Source organism: Antrostomus carolinensis, unplaced genomic scaffold (genome assembly GCF_000700745.2).
Source record: "Antrostomus carolinensis isolate BGI_N321 unplaced genomic scaffold, ASM70074v2 scaffold6455, whole genome shotgun sequence".
In the NCBI taxonomy this organism is placed as follows: Eukaryota; Metazoa; Chordata; class Aves; order Caprimulgiformes; family Caprimulgidae; genus Antrostomus; species Antrostomus carolinensis.
Window position 1 is genome coordinate 14590 of NW_010315664.1, and position 17232 is coordinate 31821.

Consider the following 17232-nt stretch of genomic DNA (forward strand, 5'->3'; position numbering starts at 1 on the left):
TTGTCAGGGGGGTTGGACTGGATGATCTCCTGAGGTCCCTTCCAAGCCCTACCATTCTGTGATTCTGTAACATCACTAAACTCAGGGATGAAGTTGCTCAGGGGAACTTTCTGAACTGACCTTTTGGCCACACAGCTGAGACACTTCAGCTGCTCTTGAAAACCTGATGGTCTACAAAATAATGAGAAAGTATCACTTGAAGAGCTGCAACTCGTGCAGTTTGACATGGGTGGGTGTCCAAGATCATAGAATCATAGAATGGTTTGGGTTGGAAGGGACCTTAAAGATCATCCCGTTCCAACCCCCCTGCCAGCAGCAGGGACACCTTCCACTAGACCAGGTTGCTCAAAGCCTCATCCAGCCTGGCCTTCAACACTTCCAGGGAGGGGGCATCTAGGAAACCCAAACATTCCCAGTGCTCAGAGCCCACAGGAACTGTGATCCACTGGCTGGCTGAGCTATATTGGGCATGGAGGTCGCTGAGCCTCAAGTGCACTGATTGTTTAATTTGCCATTGTTATTAAATAATGAGGGATTAAGGCACAGCAGACTGGAGGCTCCCCGGGAAAAAGCAGCAAAATGCTTTCCTGGCTTCCCTCTTGAGGCTGGAGCTCTAAATCCTGGCGTTATGAGATCCCCTGACACTTATTCCTTGTACTTAGCAACCGGGAAAGGAAACGTTTATTCAGGCAGCAAATTGCCCGAGCGGCTCCCGGAGGGCTCTGAACAATGCGGGGGGAAGGAAAAGCTCCCCCAGTCACACTCAAGGCAATAATTTCCGTTTTGTGGCACAGGAGCCGCTGCCTGATAATGGAGATTTATGAGTCCATCTAGTGACCTCTGTAATAGCCTTTCTGCTGGAGAGATTTACTCCTTCTCCCAAAGCCAGGTATGGCCAGCACTGACTGGGACAGAGTTGAGGAAAGGATAACATTTGCTTTGAGCAACCTGGTCTAGTGGAAGGTGTCCCTGCTGATGGCAGGGGGGTTGGAACTGGATGATCTTTAAGGTCCCTTCCAACCCAAACCATTCTATGATTCTATGATTCTATGATTCTATGATTCTATGATTCTATGATTTGCTGAGAAGGACACTGGCCCATGGCTGGAGTAGCCTCATTTGTGTTGAATGGCCTCTTTGAATATCCAAGCTCCTCCAAGTGCCTTTGCCCAGCCCTTATCTTGGATAATATCAGTCTTGGGATCATTCAGTCCTTCTTCACAGAATCACAGAATCACAGAATATCAGGGATTGGAAGGGACCTCAAAAGATCATCTGGTCCAATCCCCCTGCCGGAGCAGGAACCTAAATGAGATCACACAGGAAAGCATCCAGGGAGGTTTTGAATGTCTCCAGAGAAGGAGACTCCACAACCTCCCTGGGCAGCTTCTTATGTGTTGGGTCCCTGGCATTGACTAATTCTACTGACTTCTACTTAACTCTTTTTAAAACTCTACCTTGAGTCCATGAAGGAGCTTCCCACATGAGAGCAGATCATGAAATCTTGCTGAATGACCCCAGCCAGTGGAGAGGTTGGAGAGGATCTTGGTCAACAGTCCACTGTATGAAAGGAGATTTTTTTCCCCGTGACACCTACTGTTTATGAGGACTGCAAGGTCCCCAGGGCAGGAAATGTCACTTGCATGTTGCACAACAGCCTCCTAATCTTGGGTGAGGCCTTGAGCATGCTAATGTCAGAAATACTTTCCACAATGGGACATTCAGTCCCCAGGGAGCCAGGAGCAACGCCTAAGTGGGGTGCTGGGGTCTGGTAGGTAAAAAGCATTCTTGGATATGTCTCTTAGTCATTGGGAGTGGTCCTTCACATCCACAGCCAGGTCCACAGAGATCAACTGGTACGGACAATGCAGGGCTCAACATGAAAGCAGATGTGAGAGCTGCCAACCGGCCCACACCTACATGGCTAGGACATGACAGCATCTCTGACCAAGGATGTGGCCCACCCAAAATCTAAGTACTTTTGTCTTCCCAACCAGGAGAATCAGATACCATTTCCAACCAAGTCAGCTGGGGACCAGAGGGAGGTTTCCCTTGAGTCTGAAGAGTGGCATGAACTCCCCTCTCTGGGTCCTTCAACCCCAACTCTGCCAGCCTGACAGCATGCCTATTCCTAGGTCCAGGCCTTCTGGCTTTGTTTGGGTTTTTCTTTAGCAACCCTAAATCTATTGACTTTGGAGAGATCATCTTGAACACATAAACCTGAGGGATCCACAGGAATAATAACACTAGAAGCACCTCCAATAAAGAGATTTTGAATCCTTCAGTTCAGAGCCAGCAACAAGTTTATAAGTTTTTGTTCCCAGATCAGCCTCTAGAAGGGGACAAAGAGCCCTCTCTGCACTGGTTGGGATCAGACCCAGTTATTGCTGCATGAGAAACAACAACGAGATTGCCTACCTTCTTCTACCCTCCATCCCCTTCCTGCCTTCATCCCCTCTGGGTGAAGAAGAATGGAAAGAGACTTCCATTAATATAGCCCTGGAGTTTTGTTTACAGCTGGAGGGATATTTAATATCAACATTTCCCCTTGAAGAAGTGTCTTCTCAACCCAATGAAGCAACTCAGCAAAGGAGAAGCTGTCCTTCAAACACAGCCAGGCACTTACAGGCTCTAAACAGACCCTGAGAGCAGTTTTCCCCGCAGAGAAGCAGTTTCCTAAAACAATTTGTTATGATAAGAGGTGAGAGCTGTGATCCTGTGTATACATGAATCCCAAATGGACTCTCTGGGGCATTCACAGCTGAGGTAAAGGACATTGGACCATCAGACACATGGACACCTTGGGATCCCACCCAAGACACCTTCACCTTCTGCTTCAAGGGATAGCCACGATAGCACAGCTGAGGGAAACAGGATTTGCTGTTCCCAGCTGTTCAGGGTGGTTTGTCCCAAATCCCAAGATTATTTCCATTAAAAAGTGACAGTGTGGAAATCCTTCCTACACTTCAAACCTTTGGAGATCCTTTTAATAAGAGTTTTCCTGCAGCTAGTGAAGCTGAAATTCACATCTTCTCTTTCTTTCAAATGGGTTGAGATGCTCCCATGAATTAATTGCATGACTCCAGAAGCCGAATTTTCAAGGGGAAAAACCCACCAAAAATTTTCTGGTGAAATCACAGCATTTAAAAGCTCTGGTTGTTCCAGCACCATGGTAGAGTGAGGCTGAACTGGAAAGGAAGACAGCAACAAAAACCAAGGAGAGACACAAGTAGAAGGAGCAGGGAGGAACTGTAAATACAAGAGCCCAGTTTTGTGCCTGGGAGAGATCTGCAGCCATGAGAAAGCTGCCAATGAGCCTTTGTTTTTTGTTGATGGAGAGGGATATCATCAGCTGGATGTGCAGAATGGGATTGGAAAGCCCATGTGCAATATCTTGCCCTTCAGCTCCCAGAGCTGGAGATGCTTCCGTAGAAACAGGTTCTGCTCATTTTCTTTCTCCTCACCCCCTCCCTCTTCTCTGTCTGCTTCTCCTCTGATAGAATTTGGGGAAATTTATCCAGGGCCCCACTTTTTTAGAGACTACTGGGACCTAGGTGCATGGGGAGAGAAGGACAGTGCCTGTTTGAGTAGTGACCATCACTGGGTTGGTTGCTGGTGGGAATGTGGATCCCTACTCCCATCTGATGTGGATTAACAGAGAACATCACCTGTGTGATTGCTGATCTACAGGAAATGGAGAAGGAGGTAAATTCCTCACTGTTAAGCAGAAACACAAAATGCGTCACTGAAGCTTCATGAAAAGTGCTGTCACAAAATGTTTTGGGGTTTATCTGACACGTCTACAGTGGAGAAAATGGTTGGTTACTCAGTTGGCTGCCTACACCAAAGAGTTTTCCCCATGCAAACCTAAAGGCCCTGTTTATTGCTTCAAAAACATTGAACCTACAACCTGCCTGAGTCAGATGCTGCTTTTGAAAAGGCAAAGAAATCTGTTTTTTTTCCTTGCTTCATGAAATACTATGGCGAGACTGTTCCTCTGCAACCCTTCCCAGGCCAAATGTTTCACGTCAAAGCCAAGGGAACATCGTGTCCCTCCTCTGCAAAGCTCCCTCCTCTGCCTGCGGCAAGCCAAGGTCTATGGCACACACCATTGCCAACAGCCAAGAATACTCCTTTCCTTCGTGGATACGTTTTCCCTGGTTTGAAGGACAGTGGAGGTGGAAGCAGCCAAAGGACCAGCTGAGATCATGTGCAAGAGGGACACAACGGGAAGGTTGGTCAAATCCTGGGCCTGGATTTGAGTTCAGTCTTGGCTCTGCAATAGGCTTCCCTTGAGCAAGGTTTTTTATCTCCTTGTGACACTGTTATTCCCCCGTGAGAAGGAGCAAAAGCTCTTCTCTGCCTTGCTGGAGGGGGACAACAAGACAACTTTCAAAGGCCACAGTCACAATGTGAAGACAAAGCAGTGATGGAAGAAGGGTGGGTGGAAATGGGCTGGATTCCTCTAAAGCAGACACAGGGAAAATTTTGGGAAGGGGTAGGAGGTGGTGCTGCTGGACTGGACAACCTGGTTGCTTGGAAAAGCAGCTCTCCAGCACACCAGAACCACTAGACTCCAAACCATCAAGCACAATGGTTGCACCAGAGCTGAGTGGAGAGACTGTCAACCCACACACTGAAGTACCAACATCCAAAAGGTGCCCAGTCTGCTATACAGGAGACAGTCATGCAAACATCCCCAAGGATGTAGGGTGCTTTTGGTCAGAGTGCTTTCTGGCCACCCCTTTGATAGCAACCTGGTGTCCTACAGCAGGGCTGACTTGCTGACTGCCAAGTTGTGCGTGACTGAACTCCAAGGTCTGCTTTCTTTTTGCTGGGATGCACTCCTGATCCCACCCACCAAGGTGACCTCCTCTTTCTTTACTCCTACTTATAGTTCTTACCCTTGTAAATATCTGAGGCTCTTCTGATAAACAGGAGATACCTCTGCTTATCAACTGTCCAAATATTATTTAACAAATCTCAGATTAACATGGAGAGTCCAGGGAATGGCCAGGATAGGGCCATCCAAAGCCTAGGGTCTGCTTGGCAGGAGGCACCTGGAAATGGTCTTTCTCTCTTTTGACAAAGGAAGAACAGCCACAATGTTTTCCTCCTTGAAATATGTCCCATCTCCAAATGGATGTGTCCTGGCAGAGGGTCTCATTTGACGACTGCAAGGGAAGTGTCACAGAATCACAGAATGATTTGGGTTGGAAGGGATCTTTGAAGATCATTTAGTCCAAGCCCTAGATCATCTAGTCCATGATGGGGAAAAAAAATGTAGAGGCTCTAGAAAGCTTGGGATTTGCAATGCCATGACCCCACCTGGGCAGCTGTTTCTGAGTTGGGTACAGGCAATGGATCATCTCTGACATGTGCAGCCGTGTCTGGTGTACCCACAGGAGACCACAAGCAGGTGTGCTGTGGAGACATGCCAAGCTGCTGCTCCATAGCTGAACTGTGGGAACTGGCCTTATGGCTACTGAGTGACTGGTGACCAGGGCCTGTTACTGGGTAACTGGTGAACCCTGACCCTAAGCCCAGCTAGCAGACTCTGGCTACATTCAGATGCTCTTGGACCTCAATCTGCAGTGGTCACATCCAAACTACTTCCCAGGACCTACTTGGGTCAGGCTGAGATGTTCTGTGCTTAGACCCTGCCAGGAGCCATGCTAACAACTGAAGAGCACAGTCTGTTGGGTTCCCATGGCTGATATCTGGCACTAGTTCATCATCACAGACTTCACGTGCTCTTGGCCCACTCAGACTTCTACAGATGATGTGACACTTAGGGACATGGTTGAGTGGTGGACTTGGCAGTGTTAGGTTTATATTTGGACTCAATGATCTTAAAGGTCTTTTCCAGCCTAAATGATTCTGTGATTCTATGAGCTGAAACTCTTTAAACCATGGGAACCCAATATTTTATGGTCATAAATCCCAGTGCAGCACCTATCTGACTAACGGTGACCATCTGTCTGTCTGTAGAGGTGACTGCCAGCACCTAGGTTGACCAAATCCAGGACCAGCTCTGCACCCAGGGAAACGTGAGCTGTTTGGGATCATTACAAAGATATCAAGGAGAAGCTAAGCAGATGTATGCTGAAAACAGAGCCAAACTCTTCTCAATAGTGGGAGAACGCCCAGGGGGACACAGCACAAACCACAGACTGGGCATTAGGAAAACATTTTCCTGAGGAGGTGGATTTGGTACCCAGAGAGCTGGGGGAATGTCCATCCCTCAGCATTTCCAAGCCTCTTCCAAGCAAATCCACACATGACCTCAGCTCGTTGTTGTCCTGCTTTGAGAAGGAGGCTGGACTGGAGATCTTCCAACATGCATTACTGCAATCCTGCAACTCCAGAAAATCAAAGTATGGGTTTTGGGTTGGGTTTTTTGTTGTTGTTTCATTTTGGGGTTTTTTTTTGTTTTTTTTTTTTTTCCAGTCTGGTGCAGATCAGAGGAAAAGACATTTATCCAAATCAAATGGGCAAAATCCAGCTTGTAGGGATATAATTAATTGTATTATTATTATCATATGTGTGTATTAAACATAGATGTTTCTATGCATGTATACACACGTATAAACATATATATTCATAGAATCATAGAATCATAGAATCCCAGAGTGGTTTGGATTGGAAGGGACCTTAAAGCTCATCCAGTTCCAACCCCCCTGCCATCAGCAGGGACACCTTCCACTAGACCAGGTTGCTCAAAGCCTCATCCAGCCTGGCCTTAAACACTTCCAGGGAGGGGGCATCCACAACTTCCTTGGGCAACCTGTTCCAGTGAATATATATTAATGTATATATATATATATATACACACACACACACTATGTCCTTAAAAATAACATTTTAGCAAGCTAGGAGTTATCTCTAATCAATTCTCTCTACTTTTGCTATTAGAATTATTAGCCTATAGCTTTAGGGAACATAACTGTGTAGAACTGTGTGTATATATTTGTATATACATTCACAAATATAACATGCACATAGACATATATAAAACTGCCCACACTTAATATATATATAAAATATATATACACACAAATTATAGGAATATAAGGACTATGTAGGGTATATACTGCTCCACATGTCTAAGCTCTGAACATGACATATTCAACCCTTCACTCCGGTTTTCTTTAGCTCACTAATTTAGACGTAGGCTCTGACTCCGGTTCAGAGGTGTTACATTGATAAATCCCACTCGGAGGAGTTACACTGAAATAAATTAAGCCAGATCCCAGCCTCCCTGTGGGAATGTCAACCAGGGACAAACAAAAAGGTGTTTACTATGGTTCTAGGGGGACAGGCAGTTTGTCTAACCTCTTGGCTCTTCTCTTTTCCTCTTTTATTAGTTATTCTGAACGTTAAGTCAACTCAGCCCTCAAGCCAGGCAGGAGGATGGAGCGATTCTCCTGGCTGCCGATAAAGCATCTGCAAAGGTCAGTTCACACAGAAACTTCAGCCCAGGCCAATAAAACGGCAGGTACCAAACTTATCAGGGCAACATAGAACTTGCAGTTTTTCTAACTCAATTGATTGGACTTTTTATCTAAAATAACAGGCATTATAAGATAGGCGAAAGTCGAGATAAGGAAGAAAATTGAGTAGGTCTCGAATCAAGATCAGCTTGGGGACAGGTTCAAACTCCCACACCTGCCCTGGAGGAATCAATGAAAGTTTCTTGGCGTCGTCCCCTCGTTTTGAAACGCTGCTGAAGTTGAGTGAACTTTGAGACCGCGGCGTTTATTCTGCGATTATAATTAACCTGCTCACCCGTTGTTATTGATTTCGTGTGAAGGGAGAAGGCTGGGTCTGAGTGGGATGTTGGTTTAGGAATAGAAATGGTTGAGGAAGGGAGGGAGTGGGGCAGGTAGCTAGCCCTGCCAGAGTGAGACCCTTCCCAATCTGGGAGCAAAAGGAAGGGGTTGTGAGGGGGATTTCACCCTCCTGCCTGTGGTCCTGCTTGTGCTGGTATCTGGGAAGACCCTAGAGGCCAGATCTTCACATCCAGAGGGTCAGAGTAAATCACGGCATCAATGATCTGCCCCATTGAAACAATGAAGGACAGAACGTGGCAAGCCCTTGGAGAAGAGCCTTAGTCATGCCCAGGATCCAGGGCATTCTCCCCACCCAGGGGAACATGAGGAGAAGATATCCCCCAATCCAGCTTCCCCTCTCATGCTCCTCATCACCAAGGCACGTCCCAACCCAGCGTCCTTCCCAGCAGTCAGTCCCCCGAGCAGCCAACCCCCTGGGGCCAGCACTCCCTTCCCAAAATAACCTCAGACATCTGGGGCCAAACATGTCATTCGGAGGAGTCCTGATGTCTGGAGCTCACCACCTCGCTGATTTTCTACAGCTCCAGCACTACAATCCCTGAATATTCAATAATGATGCCTCCCTGGCTTGCAAACCCAAGAGCCTGGCTTTAAAACTCATAGGAGTTTAAATAATAAATATAAGGTGATTTTTTTTTGTCTTTTCTAGAGTTCCAGCATGAAGGAATCAGGGTTTCCCAGCTTTTTTCTTGTCCAGAAAAGCTGCTTCTTCCCTTCCTGCAAAAGCAGAACCTGATGTGTGATAACATGACTCCAGAAGCTGGAGCTTGAAGGAAAAATGAGATGCACTGAAGCACAAGGGCTGGCAACAGCTGGAACAGACAAGAGGGGGATATCTCCCAAACTGTTTGGAGATGTTTGCAGAGCCAAAGGAGATAGCCCTCAAGGCCAGAGGACAACCTGGAACTTGCTTAAATATTATAGATGCAGCCAGAGAACACTGTGCAAGCAGGAGCTGGGGGGGAAAAAGCAAGAATTGGCAAAATCTTGCTCCGAGGGAGCAGTGTGGTCTCCTTCTCCCCCTCTGCTCCATCTCTGCCCCCAACCTCTTCTGCTGGGCTTTGGGTTTAACCTTTTAAGAGAACTGGATGGCAAGAGGCACCCAGCCCTGCCCCAGCACCCCAGAAATACACCTCGCTGCGACTGGGATCATCAACCGGAGGAAAACTTTGGGAAAAAGAGCAAGAGCAGACAGCTGTGGGACCTCTCCTGAAATGCTCCCCTGGCAGACACCGGCCTAATTCCCAGGGATTAGGAGGAAACATTTCCAGGCAGTGATTTTGTTATCCCAGATTCAGTAGCGTCCAGTACCAGTCCCTGGTGGAGATGGGAGATCAGCTCCACTGCATCCCTCATCCGGCTGCCCTCACCCCACCTCTGATGGAAAAACTTTTCCTTGACTTTCCATGAATTATTATTTTTTTTCTTTCCTCTTTCACAAATAAAATGAGTTTCCAAGTCTCTTCCCAAGGTTGGCATGAGCTGTTGGAGCCCAGCTGGCTCTGATAAGGGACTCACCAGTTTTACAGGTCATGAAAAATAATTTAAAAAACCAACTGAAAAAAAAAAGAGCACAAATCCCTTCATGCTGCAACATATAAACCAAGTAACCACTTTCCAGAAAGGAAAAATAAAGGTCTCACTGGCTTTTGAGGAGCTTTCTTATGCAAAGAGCTCAACTTCCCCAAGAAAACCTGTAGATTTCCAAATAATTTACAGAGAGCTGCGTTTCTTCCCTATGGAAGCGTCTTGCATGGGGCTGATCCTTCAGCTCCTGGTGAACCTCCCTTTGCTTTAAAATGGGGATAATTCCAGCTCTGAGCAGGCAAAGTGGGGGGTTTTTGTTTGTAGGTTTTATATTTTTTTTACATAGCCCATCCTGAATTTATTTACTGGGGAGGACCTGATCCTGCCTGGGAGAAACAGCAGGATTGTTCTTAGAAAGATGGAGAAAATGGCAAAAAGACGTGGGCAGGACCCAACTTTTCTCCCCTACAAGCAAAGGGTACATCCTACATTTAAGTGTCCACCTAATTAAGCAAAAATACCTTTCTGTGCCAGCAAATAACTATGGAAAAAAAAAATAAAAATCACCAGGCATTTCTTGGAAAAGCAAAAATTATTTTCTCTTCCAGTTGACACCGCTCTGAACTTGGTTTTAAAATCCAGACCTTGCCAAAACCCCAAAGCTGAAATGTTTCAGCACTGATGGTGGGATCAGATCTACATCCAGCTTTGGAAAACTTTGCCCAGATTTTCTTTCCTAGTAGACCCAGTGCTTTTTTTTTTTTTTTGGGGGGGGGAGGGGGAATGAAAAAATCCAACTCCAGTTGATCATATTGAAAAAGAAATCAGCACCGAGTGCTCCGAGTGTTTAAAAAAGGAGCATTAACCCAGGGAATGCTGCAAACTCCAGCGTTCCCTGCAGCAAAGCGACCTTCTGAAAAAATACAAGGAAAAAAACCCAAAAAACCCCAATATTTCTACCTTACGAGACCTTACAACGGCAGAAACATGGGGGTCCTCAAAAAAAGCTTTTAATACCAGTTGTACCAGCCCCTACTAAGTCAATGCCCATCACGATGATCAAATTATTTTCAAGCACTGTCATGCACGTGTAAGCACCCGTGTCTAAAAACCTCACTGCTCAGGCACGGCAGATAATTGGGTTTAATTTGTCATTTACAGATATATTTACAGCGTGGATCGGTCACCGTGACCGTTGATGTGAGGAAGATTTGGAAAGGCCAAAGAGATTTTAATATTTTGCCGTAATGCTGGATGTTTATTATAGCCAGCTGCAAGGTTTTTTGCCCTGTAGAAGGGACCCACAAGGTTTTTCTTTTCCTTCCCAAAATAAAAAAAAAAAAAGAAAAAAAAAAAAACCTCAATCCAAATTAAAAAGAAAAACAAAAACAAAAAAAAACCCAACACAAAACCCTCAACTCAACCTTATAATGAAATATACTTTTCTAATTCAGGTTAATTTTGGAGGTAAGAGCACGTTCTCACATATTTCCCTGCTTATTTAAGCAGCATTTCACACTCGCACACCAAAGGCTTATTTACACCTTCCTGCCAGACAGCACCATGAATTCAGGATCCAGCTACAAGGTGAATATTTGGCATTTCCAACCTCTCTTTTCACAACCCTTCAGGCATAATTACCCACATCCCCATCTCCCAAAAGCAAACCCTACCTGTAACAACCCAACTTTACCTTTACAACCCAGGGCTTTTTGGCAGGGGAATCGCATTATTCGGGGATCACACGTCCGCGTAACGCGGAGCCGGCAAAAAAAAATCTGCATTTCTACCTCTTCCCTCCCAGCGTGAGCTAAACCAGCTGTTTTCAACCCACAATCTGAGCTCTCGACGTGGATCTCCGCTCCGTTTCGCAGGCAGAGGTGAGCCCCAAATGGGAGGCAGACGCTTCGTTAAGTCTTTTTTTATAATAAATTAACAAATATCTCAAAGGATCCGAGATGTTCAGCTGCATCTCCCCACTTTCCTCTGCCTTCTACCCCCCCGGGAGCATGGACGAGCCAAGGGAGATCCTCAAATATCTCATTTCTTCATCTCCTTTTCAGGAAGGAAATTTTAGGGAGGGAAGAACACACCAGGATGAGGTGCAGGATAGAGAATTTTGGGTACAAAATCTCCTAAAAGAGATATATAATATTTGCACCCCCTTTTTCCTACCCGTGCAAAGATCTACGGGGCTTGAAGACCAAAAATTTCAACCCAGAGCTTTGTGCCGATGAGAAATGAAGTCTCTGCAGGTTCCAAGACTACACTATCATTTTTTTTTTAATTAGATTTACTTTAAAATGGCATTTTTCTGCCTCTATTTTAACAGCCCCTGCTCACATCCTTCCCCTGACAGGAACAGGCTGCTGAGCTTCAGGCACAAAAACTTGTTCATCTCCCTGTGCTGCTGTTTTTTCACCCAATTTGAGATTTTATTTGCTGGTTGCTGCTTTATTGGTGGTATTTTATATTTTTTTTTTAAATATATATTCTTAATTTTACAGCTATGGGGAGTAAGATGCATTATCCATTCAAAATACCCAGCTGGGTTTGGGTTAACCAGCTTTGGGGAGCCCTTTTCTGCCTTCCAAGCCAAGATTTCTCCATCATCAGAGGATCATGGAGGCAGAAGGATCGGGTCCAATTTCCATTGGGAAACACCAGATAAATCCACATTTATTTCCAAGGATTTCACCTTTTTCTCCCCAAACTGATGGAAATAGAGAAAGAGCAAAATATAGGCTGTCTCTTAAAAAAATAGATATATATGCTTTTATTGTTATAGGGACAAAGACACGCTCATAAGCGCGTGTGTGCAGGAGAAAAATAATTAATAATAATTAATGTGGAGGAGAAAAATAATTAATAATTAATTTAAAAAATCCTGGCTTTATAAAGTCTGAGATTCAGGGACAGAATCCACTGGCTTAAGTTTTAACTGCTCTACAAAAATTCACAGGCATTTATAATGTATTATGTGCTACATGATGGCTGTTCTATGCACCATATGCATTTTTATTTGGTAATAGAGCACAGTTTTTGGTGACTGAATTGTACTTTTAATAAGGGTGATATAGTGCCCATTGTGGTGATATTTTTATTGTTATTGTTACTTTATTTATAATTTAAAATATACTGTCTGGGGACTTGGATGATAAAAACCAAATTGTGTATTTGAGCTTGATCTTGTATCCCTTAATTCTGTGGGTTTCATCCCAAATCCCAGACTGACTGGTGACAATTAAATTAGATGGGAGAGCAGAAGGCAACTTGAAACCCGCAGTGGGGGGCAGTGGGGGAGACACAAAGCCTTGGGCTAACCTTCCCCGCCGATGGAGATGAGGTGAGAAATGCAACCCCTTGGAAAATGGGGCATGTAGGGTCCTGTGCAAATTGCAGACACGTCCTACGGTCCCATCCCTCCATCCTATAGTCCCATCCCTCCATCCTACGACCCTGTTCCTCCATCCTATGGCCCCATCCCTCCATCCTACGGTCTTATACCTCCATCCTACATCCCCATCCCTCCATCCTATGTCCCCATCCCTCCATCCTACAGTTCTATACCTCCATTCTACGTCCCCATCCCTCCATTCTGTGTCCCCATCCCTCCATCCTATGTCCCCATCCCTCCATCCTACAGTCTCATACCTTCATCCTACAATCCCATCCCTCCATTCTATGTCCCCATCCCTCCAAGGACAGGGACACCAGAGATGCTGGGCTCCCCTCGTTGCCGTTACCACCTTGATCTTAGGTGCATGGGGAAGGTCAGGGGCTGCTTGTAGGGCAGAGGATGGTAACAAATGCCGATGAGTCACTGGAAATGTCAGCCTGGGGATGTTACAGGGCAAATCTCTTAGCATCCTTATGGGAAAACTTAAGATCTGGTTCACAATCTCTCCCCCACCAGCAATGGAGAAGACATTTTCCAACCAAGGGTCTGCTCCAAGCTTTGATCTTCCCAGATGTTTCTGCTGTGTTCAAACCACGTCTGTTCAAGGAACCCTGACTTGAACAGAGTCAAAACGAAATGGGAAGCACCCGTCACGGCACCTCACACCCCTGTATTCCCAACCACATCAACCTCCTCAGCAAAAGAAACAAAATACTGGGGTTTTTTAAAATGAAAAACAAAATTTTAAATGAAAAACAAAATTATAAATGATGGGGATGGCAAATCAGGATCTGGCCCAACATCTCCAGCCTGGAAACATCCAGGAGGCAACAAGCAGGAGCTTCCATGCCGGCCCCAGTCCCAGCTCCCTTATGCCTGGGGAAGGGGAAAGGGGCAAGTTGCTAATTTGGAGCCAGATTTCAAGTGTTTTTTGGCTCTGGCAGGGAAATCTCCTGAAAGGGAACTTTGCAGCGAGTTCTTTTCATGCCTCATTAAATCGGGAATTCACTGTAACCCCATCCCAGGCAATGCCTGGAGCAAGTTCACGGCCTCGGCTGCAGGATCTGATCCTGCCCTTCAGGGTAATGAAATCAGTCACCAAACTTACCCTGAAAAGCCCAAATTTGGCATTTTGAACTCTAACACAGGGACAAGTTTTACAAATAGACCCATGGGATTTATGCACCCATCCTTCAAAGTGCTTTATATCCCAAAGCTGCATTGGCACGTTTTAACCCAGGCCAAAATTCCTCTTATTAGGGGAAAAAAAAAATTAAATATCTTTATTTCTTTTAGTGTCATTTTCTTTGAATATATTTTCACTAAAATTCTTTCCCCAGTGCATTGCTTCACAGCGGGGAAAAAATGCCAAGCTCAGTGGTGTAGACAGCATATCTGTCTCTGCATATCCAGCTATACCTACATAAACTCCATCTTCATTATTAAAATAATAATGATAATTAACATTGGAATGATCCCAGGGCTGTTCTGCAATGAGACCTATCCAAAAGGGAAGCAAAATCTCTGCAGGCAAAGGAGAGAGCTGCAAAAATCACTCGATTTAATATAGCCTTGCGGGCAGGATTGTGATTCCACCCTGAGATTCCTCATTGTACAGAAAATAAATATATCTTTAGTACTTAGGAAAGGCAGAGGAAGGAGTTTGGGATTCCCCATGCCAGGGAAGATGCTGAGCCAGGCTGGGGTGTATTATTAAAGCAGGTTTGGGATGGGCACAGACCACAGTGTTCCCCCCCCCCAACTAAATCTTTCAATGCCTTCAATTTTTCAGCTCATCAGGGTTTTCAACCTTGATCATTAAAAAAACCCCAAAACCCAAAAAAACCCTTTTTCCCTGCTCAGAAACGACCCACCAACCTTTATGTGCTTTATACCCACAGCCCGTGCAAAGCATCGCCCGGCATCCTGACTTGGGGAGAAGAAGGAAAGGGGCAGGATCCAGGTCTGGATCTTAAATCACTTGCTGGGGGAGCTGCCTACCAAAAAAATCCCCCCAACCCTTTTAATCCTGAATTTCAAACTCACCATCTTTCAGGGAGTTTTTGTTTAAGGCAATGGGTTTTGTTTTTTGATTATTTATTATTTTTTTTCCCAGAAACCAACCTTTTTTGCTTTAAACCCAAGTGCTGTTTCCCTGTTCAAGGCAAAGGTGTAATTAATCCCACGCTAATAAATCCCCCAGTTTCAGCGATGCGGGAGGCGACACCGTGAATCCAACACCTAAATCAGGACCTGGCCATGGAAATCGATCCCAGCTCCTTCCTCTTTCATTAGTGACCACTAATGTTTTCTAGGCACATCCCGTCTTCCCAGTACTATTTAAAAACTCAAATAAAAAGGGCTTTTTTTTGCCACCAAAAGGCAAACTGCAAGACCTGCAACACAAACCTCTGCTTAACTCAGAGCTTGAAATCACTGTGCTCAATCTTTGCCACCTTAAAAGCTGCCGAGTATTTCTACAACTGTTAATTTTTCATTTGCATTATTTTGCTTTTAAGTTATTTTTATTACTAGGAACCCTTTTAAGAACACTGCAAAAAGGTGATTTTTTTTCCCCCCAAGGAACAGACGTCCTTGTTGATAATATTCAATTATTATTTGATTATTTAATTCAGCCTGTTTTTTTTTCCCTATACTTTCTACCCTCTCATGGCTTCCCCAAAACATTGCTCAGTTTGCTAAACCTTTATCCTTAAAGAGAATTTGTTCCCCATTTTAAGTAATTTTGTAAAACACCTCAAGAAAAGCAAAAAGCATTGGCAAGGCCAAGCCTTCACCGACGCCCAACTTTCCTCTCTTTAACGTCTTAAAATAATGCTAAAGATGGAGCAAATCTTGCTAAACACGATGGAAAAATTACCCTCCAAAATTCAAGTTAAAGAATAAAATCTTTAAATGTATCTGCAGACAGATTTGAGTAATTTTCTTTGTTAACCCCAATCCCGAAGCCGACAGAAATATTTTCATGGAGAGAAGGTGGGGAGGAAAAAAAAGGGTTTATAAACCTGTGATGTGAAGATGTGCCCTGCATTTCTCTCCACTTTTCTCCCTCTTATCCCATATAAAATTAAAAAGTGATATTTTAAGCCATTCAGGCCAATTTCTGGTCATACGACCCAAGGGAGATTAATGAAATTAAAATCTCTGAGATCAAGATCAACACAAGAAATCAGAGCTGAGATTTTTTGAGGCAGTGAGAGCCTGAAATACAAGGCTGGGTTGTTCAGATGTGCCTGTGAGTCCCCCAAAAAGCGTGAATAATAAATGTGGATTTATTTCTTTTTCTCTTTCTCCATCATTTCCCCCCCATCAATCCCAAATTTCCCTTTACTTTCTCTTTTTCTAGCCTCATTGACCATTCCAAAAATAATAATAATAATAATAAAAAAAGACATAACATAAAACAGCCCAAAGGGAAGAGCTGAGATTCACGGGCCAAACTTTTGTTTTCCTCATTTTCCAAATAATTTTCCCCATTTTACACCTAAATCAAGCCAGGGAGGGGGTTGCCCATGTGCCCACGGACCATTGTGGTCCTACACTTTGTGCTCAACCCCATCTCGGCCCCTAAATCCCCACGGAGCTATTTCTGGAGCCAACAGGCCCTTGCACAGGAACTCGGCACATCATTTCTTGTCGTTCCTTAAATTATAGTTAATTTAAAAAAAGAAATTATTTCTTAAATTTGTGGTCCTTGAGGATATTTAAAAATGGTGAATTTTTAGGATGTGTGACTGGGGGGGGCAACCACAGCACCGTGGGGACCCCCATGTTTTGCATCTCCGGCAGCGACATCCTGAATAAACCAAATTTCTCCCTCTTGCCCTTCGTGCTTCCTCGTTCTACCCAAAAAGGGGTGCACAGACAAAAATTTGGGGGTCAATGGGATGAAACCCTTCCCGTTTCCCATCCCAACCCTCTGTGCTCACCTATGTTGGCGTGCCGGGCGGCTGCGGGCGTCCCTCGGCTCTGCAGGTTGTGAAGCATGGGGCTGTCGAAGGGTGAAGAAGTCCAAGTGGTGGCCATCTCGGGGCTCATATAAGCTGGGTAAGGAGTGGAATAGGAGCTGCCGAAACCTCTGCTGTACTGCTCCCTCCCGTTAGCAGAAAGGTTCAAGGAACTGCTGTAAGCCACCGCGGCTTCCCGGGAAGAGGTGGCAGGGATAGGGGTGCTGGTGGAGAAGGAGAACCGAGGTGACACGGGAGGATGAGAAGATCCAGGGTTATAAGCGACGCTTTCGGCTCCGGGTTGAGTCCAAATGGAGTGGCTGGAGACTGGGCTGCCTTGCTGGGAAGAGCCGCTGCTCTGGAGGTAAGGCAGGCTGGGGAGCATGGAGGTGACCCTCGTGGTGGGCACGTAGACGGGGGATGTTGCGGTCGTGCTGTGCATGAAGCCACCTGCCCCCTCGTACGCCGGAGGGCCGGGGTTAGC

General features: G+C 45.3%; 1 protein-coding gene across 1 annotated transcript in view; it reads right to left on the reverse strand.

Moving 5' to 3' along the window:
* Nucleotides 1–17226, reverse strand: part of GATA4 (GATA binding protein 4) — a 29615-nt gene extending 12389 nt beyond the window's left edge. The window contains exon 1 of the mRNA XM_010168011.2: nucleotides 16731–17226. Coding sequence (XP_010166313.2) covers nucleotides 16731–17190 — 460 coding nt within the window. The 5' untranslated portion in view covers nucleotides 17191–17226. The remainder of the gene's footprint in view (nucleotides 1–16730) is intronic.
* Nucleotides 17227–17232: the final 6 nt, after the last annotated feature.